Source organism: Coptis chinensis, chromosome 4 (assembly GCF_015680905.1).
Source record: "Coptis chinensis isolate HL-2020 chromosome 4, ASM1568090v1, whole genome shotgun sequence".
NCBI lineage: Eukaryota > Viridiplantae > Streptophyta > Magnoliopsida > Ranunculales > Ranunculaceae > Coptis > Coptis chinensis.
This window is the reverse complement of record NC_141459.1, coordinates 356652-375039: the sequence shown is the minus strand read 5'-3', so window position 1 is coordinate 375039 and position 18388 is coordinate 356652. Positions and strand designations below refer to the sequence as shown.

At 34.2% G+C, this 18388-nt stretch overlaps 3 protein-coding genes across 3 annotated transcripts; 2 read left to right on the top strand and 1 right to left on the bottom strand.

Annotated features, from left to right (window-relative positions):
* Positions 1-578: 578 nt before the first annotated feature.
* Positions 579-6186, bottom strand: LOC147500927 (KH domain-containing protein At1g09660/At1g09670-like). Its single transcript, XM_086605940.1, is given in 8 exon segments — positions 579-1382; positions 1457-1600; positions 2851-2967; positions 3054-3125; positions 3127-3189; positions 3832-3977; positions 5481-5575; positions 5912-6186. Coding segments are annotated over 8 exon segments (924 nt in total). The 5' UTR covers positions 6052-6186; the 3' UTR covers positions 579-1235.
* A 4418-nt stretch (positions 6187-10604) lies between these two features.
* Positions 10605-14498, top strand: LOC147500926 (immune-associated nucleotide-binding protein 9-like). Its single transcript, XM_086605937.1, has 6 exons — positions 10605-10755; positions 10864-11123; positions 11488-11765; positions 12125-12289; positions 13460-13594; positions 14095-14498. The coding sequence occupies exons 2-6, from the start codon at positions 10892-10894 to the stop codon at positions 14305-14307; spliced, it is 1023 nt and encodes a 340-aa protein (XP_086462063.1). The 5' UTR covers positions 10605-10755; positions 10864-10891; the 3' UTR covers positions 14308-14498.
* Positions 14499-15948: 1450 nt separating this feature from the next.
* Positions 15949-18254, top strand: LOC147500925 (Pentatricopeptide repeat (PPR) superfamily protein). The gene has a single exon (XM_086603745.1). It carries the CDS (start codon positions 16054-16056, stop codon positions 18166-18168), a length of 2115 nt encoding a protein of 704 aa, XP_086459871.1. The 5' UTR covers positions 15949-16053; the 3' UTR covers positions 18169-18254.
* Positions 18255-18388: the final 134 nt, after the last annotated feature.

Below are 18388 nucleotides of genomic sequence, written 5' to 3'. Positions count from 1 at the left end.
AGGCAGCACAATGGTTGTAATGTGGTTTCGGTGCTGCTGTTATCTCACTTTGGAGTATGAGAAGTATCATTCAGGCAGGGGTAATGGCGCCCCTTCAAAATGCTTGCAGTTGCTGGCTAGTCAAAACACTTTGATTTATGATATTTAGTGAAGTTTTTGCAAGGCTCATTTATTTTTGAAATCAGAACAAGGTTATTTAGTCAAAAGTCTAAAAGTAAGGTTATGATACACAAACAAAGAGCAAGGTTATTTAGTCAAAACTCTAAAAGTAAGGTTATGATACACAAACAAACAGCGTTCTATTTCGACAGGACCACTATAGTTTTCTAGATAAGTCTTACTCATCTTTTGTCGGTGAGTGGGGGAAATAGTAAAAGTTTTCAGCTAATATTGTTATATGGCTTATGTCTCCTTCCACAAGGGGATAGCAGCTAATGAGTGAACTAGGATTGGAAGTTTCATTTGGACTTACATTTTGTGCTGTTCGTTCACGTGGGTTGTTAAAAGTGCACATAACGTCATAACACTAACTCACAAGTCACAACGATCCAATGAAAATTCCATAGTACAACTTCAAATAACCAAAATGTCAAGTCTCACATTATTTGATTTAGTTACGTACATTGCACCCAAGAAAAGTGAGTACAAGGATCCTGGATGTTTTTGTTATTTATCAAATTCAAATATTACATTCACTGGACTACTGTTTCACCGTTTTTGTTTGAGTTTTGATCAAACATATGGTCTAGTGCAAACAAAGGGGAAGGGAAAGTAATAAATAATACAAGCACGTAAATAGAGTATACCCAGATAGGTATGAAACAAATACTTAACCATGTTTTCGTCACATATAGGTTAACGGAAAGAGGAACAATGTAGCCACTCTGATGAACCTAATATTGTTGGTTGGAGTTTAGGAAAGTCAATCATGGGAGCTTTAACGAGCTACCCGTATTGATCAAGATATGAAGTGAAACTTGGAAGGGTGATACAATAAAGAATGATTGTAGAAAAACGCAGATGAACAAAAGATGATTGACGACAAGCTCGTCTGAGACACTTTCAGCATTGGAATCATGACCAATACAGCGCATAGTACTACTGACCGGCATTCCAAGTAACCATAAGATGAAGTGATCTTCAAGGACCAGGTTACGGGTGTAAGGAATCTGACAGTGGTACTCACAGATGAGCCTGGGGAAGACTCACAACTTCTAATACAGATAATTCCATGACTACAGTCCTGTCTTGGCTCTCTTCATTCCTGCAGTGTTGAAAGGAGACATGCTCGGGCTCATGCTTGGGCTTTCCTCCCTCAGTGTACCATTTATCATAGCCAACTCCCTCAGTTGTTGCTTTTTGTAGTGATCCAAAGACTCGTCCTGAGAGAGAAAGGAATAAGTCCAAAAAACAAATGAACCAAAGAAAGACAATGGGTAAGAGATAATATTCATACCACAGGTTTCAAGAGATCTTCTAATATTGCAATAGCCTGATTCAAACGGGGTTCTATCAGATCTGCAGGAAATTCAGCCTCAACCAATACGTGTAGGGGCTCATTTAGATGCTCATATCCAGGTTTGTCTCTTAGCTTTTCTTCCTAAAGAAAAACAAGTGCTGTCAAGTTCAGAAATGGGAAGAAATCCTATGAAATGATGTCATTACAAGTAAATGAAAATGTTTGTAATTTTCTATACAAATAATCCTTCAATTCAATAAGTGACATGCATATATCTTCTTGAGACGGACAACAGATCCATGGTTCAATTCATATTAAAACTAATTGAGAACTTTCTGTAGAGCAAATCAAAATGGTGCTCCATTATGGCACACGATTGTATCAAGAGTTTCAGCTAAAAGCTTCATATTAATATATTATATATACCATCACATTTTGGTCAGCAAGTAACATGGTACTAGACCTAGTAACCCATTTTTCTCTTGTTATATATTGGCTGACTGAAATTATTTAACCTCCGATCATGACGACCCCCTATGCTACTCACTCGGAGGTGTATCACAGTAAATTTTAGATGCCAATCTGTTACTTTGATGGAACATAATTAATAAATCTATCAACAATTAAAGTTACCCTATAACTAGGTATGATCCAACCAAGTGTACATGCCAACTTCTAAGGTGATTTCTTCCTTCCTAAATTCCCCAAACACTTTCACTTGGGCAGTCGTTAGTCTTAAAAGTCCTTCAAAGGACTTCCCCAACCAAGTAAACCTTCTAACACTATAGAATAATAAATATTGTAACAGCATTCCTACCATATAGAACTAAATGATGGCACAAACCCTTCCCACAACTAGTGCAAGTTTTTCATCTTCCTCACTACAACGCCAGACCTCAGAAACTGTACAGTGGGTTTTTACGTTTACCAACATGAATGGGTTTTACAGAACTATGCACTGGAGTGCCAGTGGCAGGATATGACATGTACAGTTGAGATGATTGCTAACACCATGTGCTTCTATACTGAAGCATCTTGAGGCAAGTTATACATCATTAGCACACCACCACTTTGCAAAAGTGTCTAACTATTGACTAGTTTGTTACATAAAAAACAACATGTAGCTGCAATTGACAGGGACAATTTATGAAAATTTGACATGATAGAAGCATGATGGGGCCACACAAATGTCCACATAACTAGCGCAGAATTTTGTCAAATAGAGAGATGGTCACCAACTGGCACACTAGCCCTCAATTGGCAAGTAACACCTCGTCACTCAAGTGAAGACAATATTCCAAGAAACTATTCCTTATTAATTCACCCAGACAGCTTACTACAGTAAAAACTAAAAAGCAAATGAGATGAGGAATACAGAAATATCATCAAACCTTAACAGAATCCTTTACTGAGCCTCGACCTCTTATGTACACTCTACACTGAGTTGTAGCTTCAACCCTTTTCAATGAGTTCCCTCGAGGACCCAGGAGACGACCAACAAAGTTGAACTGCCCAAAGCAGAAACAAGAAATTAGACACAAATAAAACACATGATTACAAAATGGTAAACACGAAAGGATATTATTTGACATACATTAGGGAACTTGTCGACAGGAACATCTAGTCTGATGACTTTCTTCAGAACAGGACTGTTCTGAAATCCCGGAGGAGCCGTGCCAACCCATTCCAGGCGTTTGAAATGCTCCCATTCTTTGAAGAAAACCATTTTCCTGCTACAATTTAAGATCAAAACATAATACTTTCTCAGACACCAAATGTAGATCCCTCATACAATCACAATATTATAAACAAAGGAGTTGATAACTTGATACAAGAACATCTAAACAGAAAGCCAAACAGAAAGTAAGGGCATTCAGATCTAAGTTTTCTAAATTTTGAATTGATTTAGTAGAGATAATCATAAAAGAGAGATGAGATTAAACAGCATGAACCATGAACACCAGAAGAAAAATTAGAGGCTGCTAAAGCCTTTTTCCACATTTATCAAGCTAAAATGAAGCTATGACCACACGAGCCTCAAAGGCTATATCTGTATGTACGCCTCAAAGCATACCATAGCTTCAAAACTCATTTTCAATCTTTGGTGTGATCCTTTTCTTTAACTTTCTGAATCTAGATATTCACATGATAAGCACTTGCTAATGTGGGTTCATATCATACTTGTCCATACCATTATTAAACATTTTTTGAAAGACCTTTTTTCTAATCATTTTGTGACAAAAAAAGGTATGCTTCAAACAATTTAATATATGTGACAGAAACTGTTCAATATTTTCTTTTTCATTGAGTGCTAATACCAACTCCAGCTTTCTCATCAATACATCTTCCAGATTTTTATTAGATAAAATTACCTCTGCCTGCATAACAGACCACCCTTCCAAATCCATCAGTCCACCATTCGAGTGCTGAACTGTTGATCTCAGTGGACTCTCATGCTCAATTCTGTCATGATCCACAAAATTTGGATTTGGCACCAAACCAGAAGCTCGAATGATTTCTGAAATAAGATGAAAAAGCAAATCAATATTACTAAGAAATAAGTAAGAAAATAAATCAAATATTTGCAGAAATTTGAAGGAACAGCATGCATTTAGGATCATGTGAACTTTCAAGAAACCCTGGATACGTTATAATCAAGTAATTAATCACTAAGGTCAAGTCGAGAAGCATAACACTCAATGTGAATGCTTATCCTCAAAATTCAGATAGATAGTAAATCTCACTATCCATTTACTTATTTACCATTTTACTCTGCAAAACAAACAGACAAGTTACCTCAACGAAAAGACTGTTGGCAAAACTAGAAGTTACATACGCCAGTTGCAACACTTTTTTTTGTAACCATTACAAAGCACAACTAATGCGGATTAACAATTGGCAGAAGCAGCAATTGAATTAAATCCACACTCTACTTGAACTATATCGAAAACTCTAAAAAGTCTCTCCTTTATTTTATCTCTTGAAATTAATAAAACGACAAATCTCCCTAAACCTAATTACAAGACCAATAACTATAACAAAGGTTTTTTCTGCTAACAAAAATAAATTACTAGTATGCCCTAAAATAAAACAAAACAAGGGATGCCTAATGAAAGCACTTGTGGGCTTGAACACGACTTGATTACGATGTTCTAATCAATAACTCATCAACCCCTTCCCAACTGGACCAGGAAATCCACTTAAAAATAATAATTTGTCGCCTACGATATACGTACCACCATCCATCAGACCATAGTGGTGTGCCCTATTGCAAAAATTTTTTGCCAGTTGTCACTCTTTCGCTTCCTTTGATATAACCTTAACAATCCAGTTCCATTATGAAACAAAGAAAGAAAACAGAACCCTTATTTCAATTCCCTAAAGTTTCTAAACTGCTCAGTTCGTAACCCACAGACCAAATTGGCAAGAGTAGTACCCTCATATCTTCTTAGAGAATGGCAAGGCACATGAAACTCAAATGCTAGATTAGCAAAATCACTTAGCCCTAAAGTTTCTAAAGCACTCAGTTGCCGAATCATTAACCGAAATGGGAGGATAATACGCAAAAATGCTACAGTAGCAAAATCACTTTGAACTCAACATTACGTAGAAAACGGAAATCAATTTTATTTATTGGTGGAACATAATCTAACTTTAACCCCCCTAAAACCCAAAGAAGAAAAGGACAGCAACAATTTTGAACACATTAGGTGGCTTAGCTTTATGATTATGACAAAACAACTGCTGTTTCCTGTTTTTTTTTTTTTCACTGCTCAGTAACAACTGCTAAGATAACCTAACGGCAACTTTCACGAATCAGTTACTTTGGATGTCTCCTTAACATTAAAACTTTTCCGACAGTTGTATTAATGCCTTCTTTTTTTTACCTTCCTGTCCCAATAAGCTACCTCATGTTTTGCTTTGCAATGATTGCCAATACTAGTCCAACAACACAGAAAACATATATCCAAAACATAAAATACATCTAACTTCAATACTACATATAAAATCGATTATAAACCTTGATTCAGAAGCCTAGTGCAAAGTGGTAAAATTTGCATAAATGGAGCCAATTTTTGCCTTTCTGCCAACAGTTCCGCCAAATACCTTCCATTACTGCACAAAACATCTTCATATCAAAATTCAACAAATCCAAACACTTCTTTATATGTGTGCCCAAACAGAATAGAATACATGTAATGTTTACAACTCATGCCAGTGTAGTGTCAAGCAGAATACACATAACCATATAAAAAAAGAATTAGCACAAAACACATTAACCAAATTGCCCAAACAGAATAGAATAAAATGTTTACAAATGCCTTTGTCAAGGCAATTAACCAATTAAAAAAAAACATATATTTCAAATGCTACTTGAACTAACTTACTTACTAACATGTAAAAACACATAAAGAAACCAGATTCGATCAAAAAAAAAGGAAAAAAATAGACCTGTCACGATCTAGAGAAGGAGAAGAAGGGGGCCGGTTATTGATACTATTGTTATTAGTATTATGAGGAGATGCACGACCATGAAGACCAGAAGGAGAATACTGGAAATAACTTCCAGGTGGAATTCGATCTCCCATCATCCGACTAATAAGCCAAGCCAAGCCAAGCGAAGCCAAGCCGGTGATTGAGTTAAAGCTTGGTCTTCTTCTTCTTCTCTCCTCTGAGTAAGAGGGAGAGAGAGAAGAAAGAGGAAGGGGAAATTTTTAATTGATATAAAAAAGAGTTTGGGTGATTTTATATTTTTTTTCCGTGGGAATTTTTTTTTTTTTTTTTATTTTTTTATGGAGAAAGTTTTGCCAGCGAGCTTTTGCTAGGGTGGCAGTGTATCTAATCTACCGACTTTTTATTACTCGTTCTCTTTTTTTCTGGATCAGAATTCAGAATCTCTGGTGTGTGTAAGCAGCGACAGTGTCCAACTGTACCACCAATACTAATACGAGTTGGCTCGTTTGGGGACTCTTTTAGGCGATATAGCCGGTCGTTTGGACTAAAAAAATTGAAAATTTATTTTGTTTTTTGATCAGCTTTTATATCCCTTCCAAACATAAATTCTACTTTCGTGTAATTCCGAATGCAATTTATAATACAATTTGTCTCAAAACGAGAAAATACAATTTTTTTTTTTTTTTTTGTCTTTTTGGGTTAAGACTCGCGAGATTCCAAATCAAATTCGGTGGTTGTTGATACAATTGTTGGGCGAATGCAATTTGTTTCAAAGCGAGAATATGCAAACAAAAAAAAATTTTGCTTTTTTGGTGGGTGAGATGATACCAATTGAGAAGGTTTTCTTGGTTTTCGCGATTTAAGTTGGGGTGTAATGGGTTTTTTTTTTTAACTTCACTGTTTGGGCTTGGGCTGGAGGTTGCCCAATTCAATTTGTGTGGCGTCCAATACAGGACTCTTGTACATTTCCTTACCCGGTAACAATTTAAAGTCGTCATATTGACACCAACAATTTCATTGAGGGCAACTCGGTGAAATGAAAACTATTACGATTTAATGAAAAGAGTTTGTAGGGTTTTTAAATATGAAAAATAATATATTTGACTTTGTTTGTTTTGTTTTTTTAGATAAATATTGTTTGAACATATTATTTGAAATCATTTTCTTTGGAGGTTTATGAAGAATCACAAAAGGGCATCGAATTTTGGTGATAGATAGAACTGCTCAAAATCGAAAAATAACATTATGCCATTAGGCTAAAAAACACAAGCATTTTTATCTTGAGATTCTAATGTTTGTCGGAAACACAATAGTGTTTTAGCTTCCAAAATACAATTAAATGGGCCTCCACGAAACAATCTTGAGGGGTAAGCTGCCCCATGTGTTCCCCGCGGTTGTATATAATACATATTCCGTTTAGATTTTCTATCATAGACAAATATTATAATCTCAAGATAAATAGATAAATATATATATATATCTTTCACCCTGGTGATCCTACCGACGAAAGTCTCAAACCAAAAAAAAAACATCACACACTCTCGCAATCTCAATACATAAGTACAATTTTGTTCCAATCATTATAACTTTTCATCGTATACACGTATGATTTTAATAAATTTTTGTTATGTCTCATGAGACTATGTTGGGATTAATTATTTTTAGTAACAGATTGTTTGAAGCTTGAAATTGAACTTTATCCTATTAGTTTTGTTAGTTTTATGAAGCCAAAGTCTCATTTACAATTAACACTATAATAATCTAATAAAGTGTGTGACATTTGTTTCCCGTGCAGATAATTTTTTACTAGTTTAATTTTTTTTTGTGATTTTTTGTTTATTTATACAATCATATTTTAACTAAGATACAAAACTAATTTGATTACATATCTGAATATTGCGGGGCCACCTGGAATTTTAACTAAGTATCTACAAAAAAGTTTTGTTAGTTTTATGAAGCTAAAGTCTCATTTGTTTTATAAAGCTTAAACCGAGAGCGGCAAAAAAAATAGATAGAGATGGTGGAAGAGATTGATATTTTTAAAACATATACAGTTTTTTCAAATACTTAACTATATTGTTAGGTTGGATTTGCTTTTATGTATGATTTTATATACATATTATTAAATCGCCTTCTGGCGATTTGGCTTGGTATGTTATATTATATATGTTCTAATTTATCCCCTATTGAAAATTAATTTAATAATTTTTTATACAATTTAGATAATTATAAGTATCAAATACAAGGTTAAATATAATGTAAAATAACAATAAAATGTGGTTTTTTTAGGGTTTTCCAAATCTATATCTATATCTTAATATCGAACTTGGCTTCATTTTTCGGCTTTCGGATATTTTTTTAAGATATTAAAATTCTTGTATCCCGTCATCTCCTATTAAATTAAACTCCATCTTAGGAACTTATAGATCCTATTTCAAAAGCTTTATGAACCTCCATTCTCTTCTATTATAACCAGAATTTTTTCTCATATTAAAACAAATTCCAAACTTTTAGGAGAAATTCCCAAAATATGTCTAGATAGCCTTATCCCCCATTTAAAGGCCTCCATATAGGTCTTCCAAAGAAACAAAAGATATTAGCAAAAAAATGGGAATCATTCTATATTGGTAAAACTTTAAAATTCAAAAATTTGAAAAAATCAAAATAAAACCTATTTAAAACTTTTTTAAATATCTCTCCCAATTGAAAACAATTTTTTTTAAAAATTTTAAAACAATTTTTATAAAATTAAAATAGTTAAACTAACTTCTTAGTCCCAATTTTTTTAAAAAAAAATGTTTTCAAAAGATTCCAGAATAAGATGGATGAGGTTTTTACAATTGACACTATTAAAAATTGTGACATCTCTTTTTAAAAGTTTAATTTATTTATTTTTATCATATTTGATTAAAATCATTAATCTTTTATACAAAACTAATTATGCCTTTATTAAAAATAGATAGAGATCCTTTTGATATTAAACATCTAAATTCTATGTTGTTAATGTATGACTTTCATATTAAACCGGAATCATTCTCCTACATTAAATCCCCTATTGAAAATTAATTTAATGAATACAATTTCCATAATTTAGAAAACATAAATAAATGTAAAATATCTAATTAAAATGTGAATTTTTTTTTATTAAAACAAAGATCTTAATATTAAATTGAAAAATGGTTTTTAAAACTTAATTAAAAACAACTCTTTTTGTTGGAAAATTCAAAAACCGGGTTAAAACCAAAACTCAAAAAATAAAAGTCCCAATTTTTAAAAAATAAAAATGTTTTTAAAACATAATTAAAATGCACGGGCAGGTTTTAAGACTTGATTCTTAAACTCTTAATATTAAATCGAAAGCAAATTTTCCAAAAGGTATTTTTCAAGAGATATTTTTAAAATTCCACGTCATCAACTTAATATTTAACTTAAAATCAGAAACTCTTTTCCTTTTAGAATCCAATTTCAAACGGGAATCTCATTTCCTTTTAAAACCAAAACTCAAATAGTAGCATAAAAACTCTTTATTTCCAAATTAAAATGGGATTCCTCCCTCAATTAAAAAATACGGGTTTTTAAAACTTAATTAAAACAATTTGTTAAAAAATTAAAACGGGTTTTTAAGACTTGATTAAAACAATTTGTTAGGAAATTAAAACATGTTAGCGACGAAAACATGAATCACGATTTGTTATGATTGTTGAGCAAATTTTTAAAAGAGTAGGAAATGCGTATGCACGGGTCTACTTTCTAGTCTTAATATTAAAGCTCCCACAAAAGGTATTTTTCGAGCTCTATTAAAATGGAAATTTATCTCATATTTGAAAAACAATAATTTTTTTTAACAACGGAAATTTCTCCATACTATAACGGAAATTTCTTTCATATTAAAACAAATTATAACACTTCTAATTAAAGTGGGAATCATTCTCATATTAAAATGAGAATTCCTCTCCTATTGAAAAGGGAAAATCTAACATATCTAATTAAAATGAAAATTATTCTCCTATTAAAAGATGATCTATATCCCAATTGAAAAAACGGATTTTTAAAATTTAATTAAAACTTTATTTAAAACAATTTGTTATATAAAACGGTAGTTCCAATTTTCTAAAAAAAATTTAAATATTTTCAAAAGAGCCCGTATGCATATACAAGCTAATATATAGTATAATACATAAATCTATATCTTAATATTAAAACTCCCACAAGGGGTATTTTTCAAGCTCCATTAAAATTCAACGTCATCTCCTATTAAAACATAAATTCCTCTCATATTTGAAAACAAAAATATTTTTTAACAATGGAAATTTCTCTCATATTATAACAGAAATTATTCTCCTATTAAAACAAATTATAACACTTTTAATTAAAGTGGGAATCTTTATTCTATTAAAACAGAATGTCTTTCCCAATTGAAAAATAGGAGTTTTTAAAACTTCATTAAAAATAATTTGTTAGAAAATTAAAACGGGTTAGCAACTAAAACGGTAATCCCAATTTTCTAAAAAAAATATAAATGTTTTCAAAAGAGTCCGTGCATATGTTTTACATAAATTATCACCCCTATTTAGACATATTCTATAAAATCCGCATTTTTATATTTAGATTCTAATATTTGTCGGAAGCCCAATAACGTTTTAGTCTTCAAAATACAATTAAATTAAATGGGCCTCCATGAAACAATTTCGAGTGGTTAGCTGCCGTGTGTATTCCGTATAGAATACCTGTGGCCGTTTAGCCTTATATATATATATATATATATATATATATATATATATCCTTTCACCCCAAAACCAAGAAAAAAAACCACACGCTCAGCTCACTCTCGATCTCAATACGTAAGTACAATCTTTGTTCCAATCATTACTTTTCATCGTACATATACATGTCTGATTTTAATAAAATTTACTCATAAAATTTTTGTTATGTCTCGTTTCTGTGCCCAGATAGAGATAAAGAATTGATTTTTATAAGATGGGTGGAAGTACAATAGATGATGATTGGGAGTTGACTGCTCCATCTAGTGATGTCCGTACTTTGGTTTTAGTAGGACGTACTGGTAATGGGAAAAGTGCTACAGGGAATAGCATTCTTGGAAGGAAGTCTTTTAAGTCACGGGCCAGTTCATCTGGTGTTACAAGTACTTGTGAATTGCAGAGGTCTGTTTTAAGAGATGGTCAAATATTGAATGTTATTGATACTCCAGGTAGTTCATTGATCTATTTGAATTTGTGTCGGGCCTTTTTTTTTTTTTTTTTGGTTGCCTTTTGATTAGTCTTTGATAGGATTAGAGCCAAGCAGATAAAAAAGGAGTCTTTGACAGGATTAGAGAAGAGAAAGTAGTTTTACAAATCATGGTCTTAAAATGCTGATGGAAAAAATTTGTTTGTAGGTCTCTTTGATTTTAATTAAATTCTTTGTTTGTAGGCCTTTTAATTAGAGTCTTTGTTTGTAGGCCTTTTAGTTAGAGTCTTTGTTTGTAGTTCATTGATCAATTTGTTGTGTCGGGCCTTTTTTTTTTTTTTTTTTTTTGGGTTGGTGAAATGCTGATGCAAAAATTTTGTTTGTAGGTCTATTTGATTTTTCTGTGGGATCTGACATTGTGGGAAAAGAGATTGTGAATTGTATTCGTTTGGCTAAGGATGGGATCCATGCAGTTCTTGCTGTTTTTTCTGTTAGGACTCGTTTTTCACTGGAAGAAGAAGCTGCAATTCAAACTCTGAAAAACTTTTTTGGAGAGAAAATTGTGGATTACATGATTGTTGTTTTTACTGGTGGTGATGAACTTGAGGATAATGACGAGACCCTGGAAGATTATCTGGGTCGTGAATGCCCTAAACCTTTACAGGTCACGTTTCATCTTTTGATCTAATACTAAGTAATAAGTACTAACTACAAAATATTGGTAATTGTTTCAGTTGTCCATGTTGTATGAGCACCTGAATCTCATAGAAAGTGCATTCATATTTTTATGACATTTAGCCACCTTGTCCTTCTGTTTCATCTTACATTGCCTTTTTCGGAAAATGCCCCGGATGAGTACATTACTGTTTATGAAAGAAGATATATTACATGAAAGACTTTAGTATTGATGTCTCACCTGTGTCGAAGTTAAGAATACACGAGTACTTATATTGTTATCAACATTGACAATTTTTATAGGAATCAAAAGTTTACTAACAGTTCAAATGTGTAATCTTGATGCAGGAAATTCTTAAGTCGTGCAAAAATCGTGTTGTGCTTTTCGATAACAAGGCCAGGGATGAAAGTAAGAAGGATGAACAGCTCAAAGAACTGCTATCCCTTGTAAACAAGGTCATAGCTGAAAATGGTGGGAAGCCGTATACAGATGAGTTCTTTGATAAACTAAAGGTGAAGGTGCTTTTTACTTTTATATTTATAATTCTGTTTTCATGCCTCTGTCCGTCTTGCGAGTAAAGCTATGCACACATGGTTGCACATTATGATCTTGAATTTGGTGTTTTCAAGTACCTCATTATCTAAACATGACTATTCAGAATCTCTCGTGTGTGTAAGCAGCGACAGTGTCCAACTGTACCACCAATACCAATACCAATACCAATACCAATATGAGCTCTCTTTTTTGTTGAACTATATTCTCTAAGACGATATGATTGGGTCGTTTGGGGACTCTCTTAGGCGATATAGCCGGGTTGTTTGGACTAAAAAAATGGAGAAGTTCATTTTGTTTTTTTGGTCACTTTCATATCCCTTCCAAAGCTTGTCGCAGTTCAAGCAGTCTGATTTGAATTTTACTTCAGTTCACCCACTTTTCAAGTGTTTGGAATCAGAAGATCCATACCTGGAATCTTTGTACATTCAGAACCTATGGATTATAACGTACCATTGTTGTTTTGGAGTTTTCCTTATATGGCGCATGATGCCACTATTACGGTCTGTAGGAAATTAGCATCCAAGACTCAAGAATGTTTTCTTACTTCTAAATAATGCAAGAGTAGATGTTATATTTAATTTTGGTTGTCCCTGCATGTGGCAAATTTGCTGCTCTCCTTTAGGCAGTCATTGAGTGTATATTGGGTTTGTTCAGTGTTGTTGAAGGAGCTGTTGGTTCCTTGAACCTCAAGATACAGCTCTTTGAAAGCAAATAGGATTTTGTTGTATTATTTAACTATGCAATCAATGTGTGTCGTATGGCTCTAGAGGAATAAATGGCATTTCAAAGGGTTGGTGATATCTATGGAGTATATCGTATCAGTTAAGGGTTTTTTTTTTTTTTTTCTTTACTGTTTGAGGACACTCCTCCTTACATGCCATTGAGCTGTGATGAAAGATCACTCTGCTCTCATGGGAGCTTAGAGTTTGGTCTGGTTTGGGTTTTCATTGAAATGTTCTTGTGTTATAAGCTTGTATTTTAGGATGACTTATCCTACAACTTGTTGATTGGGTTTTGTTAGTATATATTCTACTTCACTGATGAAAACTAAACTATTGAAACTTCTAATGCTGTTAGTCTTTATCTGTTATAAATTGTGTTTTTAAGCATCACATTGTTTGCTCCAGAATGGAGCTGTGAAGCTGCGCGATCAACGAGAGCAGGTTGAGTCTTTAGCGGGTTACTCTAAACAGGAAATTTCGGACTTAAAGGAGCATATGTACGAGTCATATAAAGATCAGCTGAAACACATAACTGACATGGTATGCTCTAATGCCCCTATGTTTTTATCTTTTGTGTTTTTTATCCCAAGTCTGAAAACATTGTTCTCAAAGTGATAGGATGTATTACGGCGCACTCCAAGATTAGAAATGTTTCTGAAGTTATTCGTCTCATCTCTTTAACGAAGCTTGATGAGTTAACTGAAACAGAATTTTCTCAGAGAACAAAGATGTGTGTGTGTGTGTGTGTGTGTGTTTACACTTTTCCCCAAGCGACTGATGCCAAAACTTGACAATTATGTTAAATCTGGATAAAATTGACACTTGACATTGTTTTGTTTTTTACTAATATTTAGAAAATTATATTTCCAAATTATCTATGACTTCTCCAGGGATCTTGTACTATGTACGTTTTTTTAAGTCTGTTATCTGTTAGTCTAATTACTTATTTTGGTGTACATTTCTTCTTTATCTTATTTAGGCTTCACCATTTGCTTCTTGTTATTAATTTGCTTCTTTTCTCATAATATAACTTTGTTTAGGTTGAGCTCAAGCTTAAGGAAACCACACAAAGGCTTGAACAACAATTGGCAGAAGAGCAGGCTGCACGTTTGAAGGCAGAAAAGTTTGCACTAGCAGCACAAATGAAATCTAATGATGAAATCCGTGCACTTAGAGAGAGTTTGGAGAGAGCGCAAAAGGAGACCGAGATCTTGCGCAAGCAAGCCATAAGCGGAGGATGTGCTATATTGTGATTTATTTATATTTGTCACGCCCAATACATTTTAGTGGGGAAAAACCTGTGGAGTGATTACTTGATTTGCTCGGTCAAGTATCCTATGCCAGAAAGTGTTTTGCAAGTTTGACCTCTATACTTAATATTTTCACAAATGATTTTATGTATGGACCAAGTCGGTCCTTTTTAAATATTATGTTGTTTTCACCAGTTGAGTATATTACTTCAAGTAGACCCTAATCATAGAAATTAGCTAACGCATTAAACACCATATGATGCAAAGTTTGCATGTTTGGTTGGGTTGTGTTAGAGCACAGCACTACTTTCAAACAGCCTGAATAATGCAGGCTTGCCGTTGTACCCAAGCTCTAGAGGGAAGGGGGGTAGTTTATATGCTGATAGCCCCGCTTTTATTTAGTATTGATTACATTTTAAAGAAATGGGAAAGAAGACTAATTAAATTTATAATTGATGTGATGTTTTATGTGAATTCATGATTATGGAGCTGTAGAACGTCATTGTAGGATTTGTAGGAAAGCTCATCTATGGGGAGCCGTTCAACATCTTGGTAGGAAATCTCGCCTAGGATTTAGAGAGGTTTATGACTTTATGGTGTTGTCGTGCTGAATATAATGACACAACAACAAATTACTATGTTCTTTTTGGGCATGTTATATGATATGAGGTGAAGGACTTGAGGCCTTTGATTTCTATATTTCTATCTTGACAACAAGTAAAAGGAGGTTTTCGACCATACTATATTAAACTTATATATGTCATAAGCTATTTGTACCTAAGCAACTCTTGAGGTCACTATTCAACACTCTTACAAAACACCCTTGATACTGTCAATATTTGATCTCCGTCCTTGAATAAATTTCAGTGACACAAGGTTGCTAGCGCGAGTATCAATGTCATACAATTCAACCTCTCCCCATTCTCTCCTTCAAATTGTTCTTTGTAAGACCATTTCACAGCCTCAATAGGTCATACTCTCTAAACCTCCTTCATTCTCAACCAAACCCAACTCTACCACTCCCAGTACAAACTCATCTATCCCATTGCTGGTAACACATTATCTATCTAGTAACTACATAAGAATATGAGGACAAACGATACTCCAATATTTATCTTACCTTGAATTGCTTTGAGTGACACAAGGTTGCCATACAATTGCTACCATTCTTTTGTAAGACCACATCGCTTAAGGTAAATTCTCGATCCATTTCTTGGGTCATACAAAGCTAAACCTCCAAAGATACCACATCAACAACTTAGAACTTTCCCATTTTTAGCAAAACACATTAAAGCATCTTACAAAGGATATCAACCTAGCATCAAACACCAAATTCTCAAGAATTTGGTATTTTTTCAACTTCAGGAGAACTACATGTTGATGAAAACACTAAAAAAGCACTAAACCAAACACCAAATCGACCAATATTTGGTTACAGGTTTGATGCTGTATCAAATCACTTACGCGGTTTTTCCAACACCGTGTGGGCTTGGACTTCTAATTAGGCTTATATGGCGCGGTTTTGGCAAAACCGCATAATTGCTTGGTGTTTTTTTGATGTTGCTCCTAAAATTGTTTGGTGTTTTTTTGGTTCAAAATTTTGGTGTTTTTTTGGTTGCTCTACTAAAGATGATCTTAAAAACTTACGAGTGACAAGGGACAAACTAACAAACGTCTAATAAATGAGTATTTATTTGTTTTGCTAAGTTTGACACTAGAGTTTCCTTGCGTGCAGTGCAAGTTTGAATTATGTACTACGTTGATCTCCTTAAACCAAACCACCTCAAAACCCTCCTTAAACCCATTTCTAGAACACACATTTCAACCTCACCTCAAATTCCAAAAACCCATCACCAAAACTCCATCTCATCGTCATCATCATCTTCATCTTCGACTCAAAACTCACTGTTTTTCCAACCAAATGACACTGTAAATAATCTATGCAAAGATAAAAAAATAACTATACTATGCCAACAAAAACGTTTAAAAGAAGCAGTTCAAGTACTAAACTATTTTGACCAATCACAAACTACCCCATCAGCTACAACTTACTCTTCATTACTTCAACTGTGTATTGAGTTACGTGAACTTAAAGAAGCTAAAAAGATTCATACTCATATTAACAACTCTGGGTTTGTTCCAAGTACGTTTATTTCTAATCGTTTACTTGATTTATATTCAAAATGTGGGTGTTTAGTTACTGCAAGAACATGTTTTGATGAAATGCGTGAAAGAGATATGTGTTCTTGGAATACTATGATTTCTGGGTATGTAAAGAATGGGAAGCTTGATGAAGCTTATGGACTTTTTCAGATAATGCCCCAAAAGGACAATTTTTCGTGGAGTACTATGATTTCGGGGTATGTTCGATATGATAAACCTAGAGAAGCTTTAAGGTTGTTTAGAAATATGCAAGGAAATGAGGGTTTGGAATGTAATAAGTTTACTGTTTCTAGTGCTTTGGCTGCTTCGGCTGCTTTGCCGTGTTTAAGGTTTGGTAAGGAGATTCATGGGTATATAGTGAGGAGTGGGTTAGATTCAGATACTGTAGTTTGGAGTGCTTTGTCTGATATGTATGGAAAATGTGGGAGTATTGATGAAGCTAGATATATTTTTGATAGGATGTTGGATCGAGATGTTGTTACTTGGACGGCGATGATTGGGAGATATTTTGAGGAAGGGAGGAGGAAAGAAGGGTTTGAGCTGTTTTCGGAGCTGTTGAGATCAGGTATTAGACCGAATGATTTCACATTTGCAGCAGTTTTGAATGCTTGCTCAAGTCAAGCTTCAGAGGATGTTGGGAAACAGATTCATGGGTACATGATGCGGACTGGGTCTGACCCTTTTTCGTTTGCAGCAAGTGCGCTGGTTCACATGTATTCAAAGTGTGGGAATGTAGAGATTGCAAAGAGGGTTTTTAAAGGATTGCCCCAGCCTGATCTTGTCTCCTGGACATCTTTGATTGCTGGTTATGCGCAGAATGGTCAACCTGAAAAGGCTTTGCATTACTTTGAATTGCTGCTCGAGTCAGGTACTAGGCCTGATCATGTTACATTTGTTGGTGTCCTATCGGCTTGTACTCATGCCGGATTAGTTGATAAAGGGCTTGAATATTTTCATTCGATAACTGAAAAACATGGGTTGAAATACACTGCCAATCACTATGCTTGTGTGATTGACTTGCTGAGTCGGTCTGGTTGTTTCCAAGAAGCTGAAGACATTATTGATAGCATGCCTATGAAGCCTGATAGATTCTTGTGGGCTTCTTTGCTCGGTGGCTGTAGAATTTTTGGGAATATCAAACTTGCAAAAAGAGCAGCTGCAGCATTATTTGAAATAGAACCTGAGAATGCAGCAACATATGTGACCTTAGCCAACGTATATGCTTCTGCTGGGATGTGGCACGAAGTGGCTACTATTAGAAAGGCTATGGATGACCGAGGGGTGGTGAAGAAGCCAGGTTCTAGTTGGATGAAGGTTAAAAGGCAGATCCACGTGTTTTTGGTCGGAGATGAATCCCACCCAAGAAGCAAAGAAATTTACGACTTTTTAGAGGAACTGTCAAAAAGGATGAAGGAAGAGGGATTTGTGCCAAAGACAGATTATGTGCTGCATGATGTGGAGGAGGAGCAGAAGGAGCAGAATCTATCCTATCACAGTGAGAAACTTGCAATTGCATTTGGGATCATTGCCACACCTACTGGAACACCAATCAAGGTTTTTAAGAATCTACGGACTTGTGGAGATTGCCATACCGCTATTAAATTTATATCAAAGATTGTTGCAAGAGAGATCACTGTCAGGGACTCTAATCGTTTCCATTGTTTTAAGGATGGAATTTGTTCATGTGGTGATTTCTGGTGATTTACATCTGTTGAAATGTTTTTAGTCCTCATTCATCTGTTGCCAGGGCCTATGTCCTTCATTCAAAGTTATGTTGTCACTGGTCACACGCGCATAGTACAAAATATCCCGATATATCGTGATATTTGGGGATATCTATTTTGATTTCAGAAAGATATATAAATATCACGATATGTTCAGAAATATATACGACTGCAAATATCGGTGATATTTCAACGAT

Coding starts and splice junctions, on each gene's coding strand:
- LOC147500926 (XM_086605937.1), top strand. CDS start 10,892: ATGGGTGGAAGTACAATAGATGATGATTGGGAGTTGACTGCTCCATCT. Junction 12,290..13,459: donor AGTTCTTTGATAAACTAAAG/GTGAAGGTGCTT, acceptor TGTTTGCTCCAG/AATGGAGCTGTGAAGCTGCG. Junction 13,595..14,094: donor TGAAACACATAACTGACATG/GTATGCTCTAAT, acceptor AACTTTGTTTAG/GTTGAGCTCAAGCTTAAGGA.
- LOC147500925 (XM_086603745.1), top strand. CDS start 16,054: ATGTACTACGTTGATCTCCTTAAACCAAACCACCTCAAAACCCTCCTT.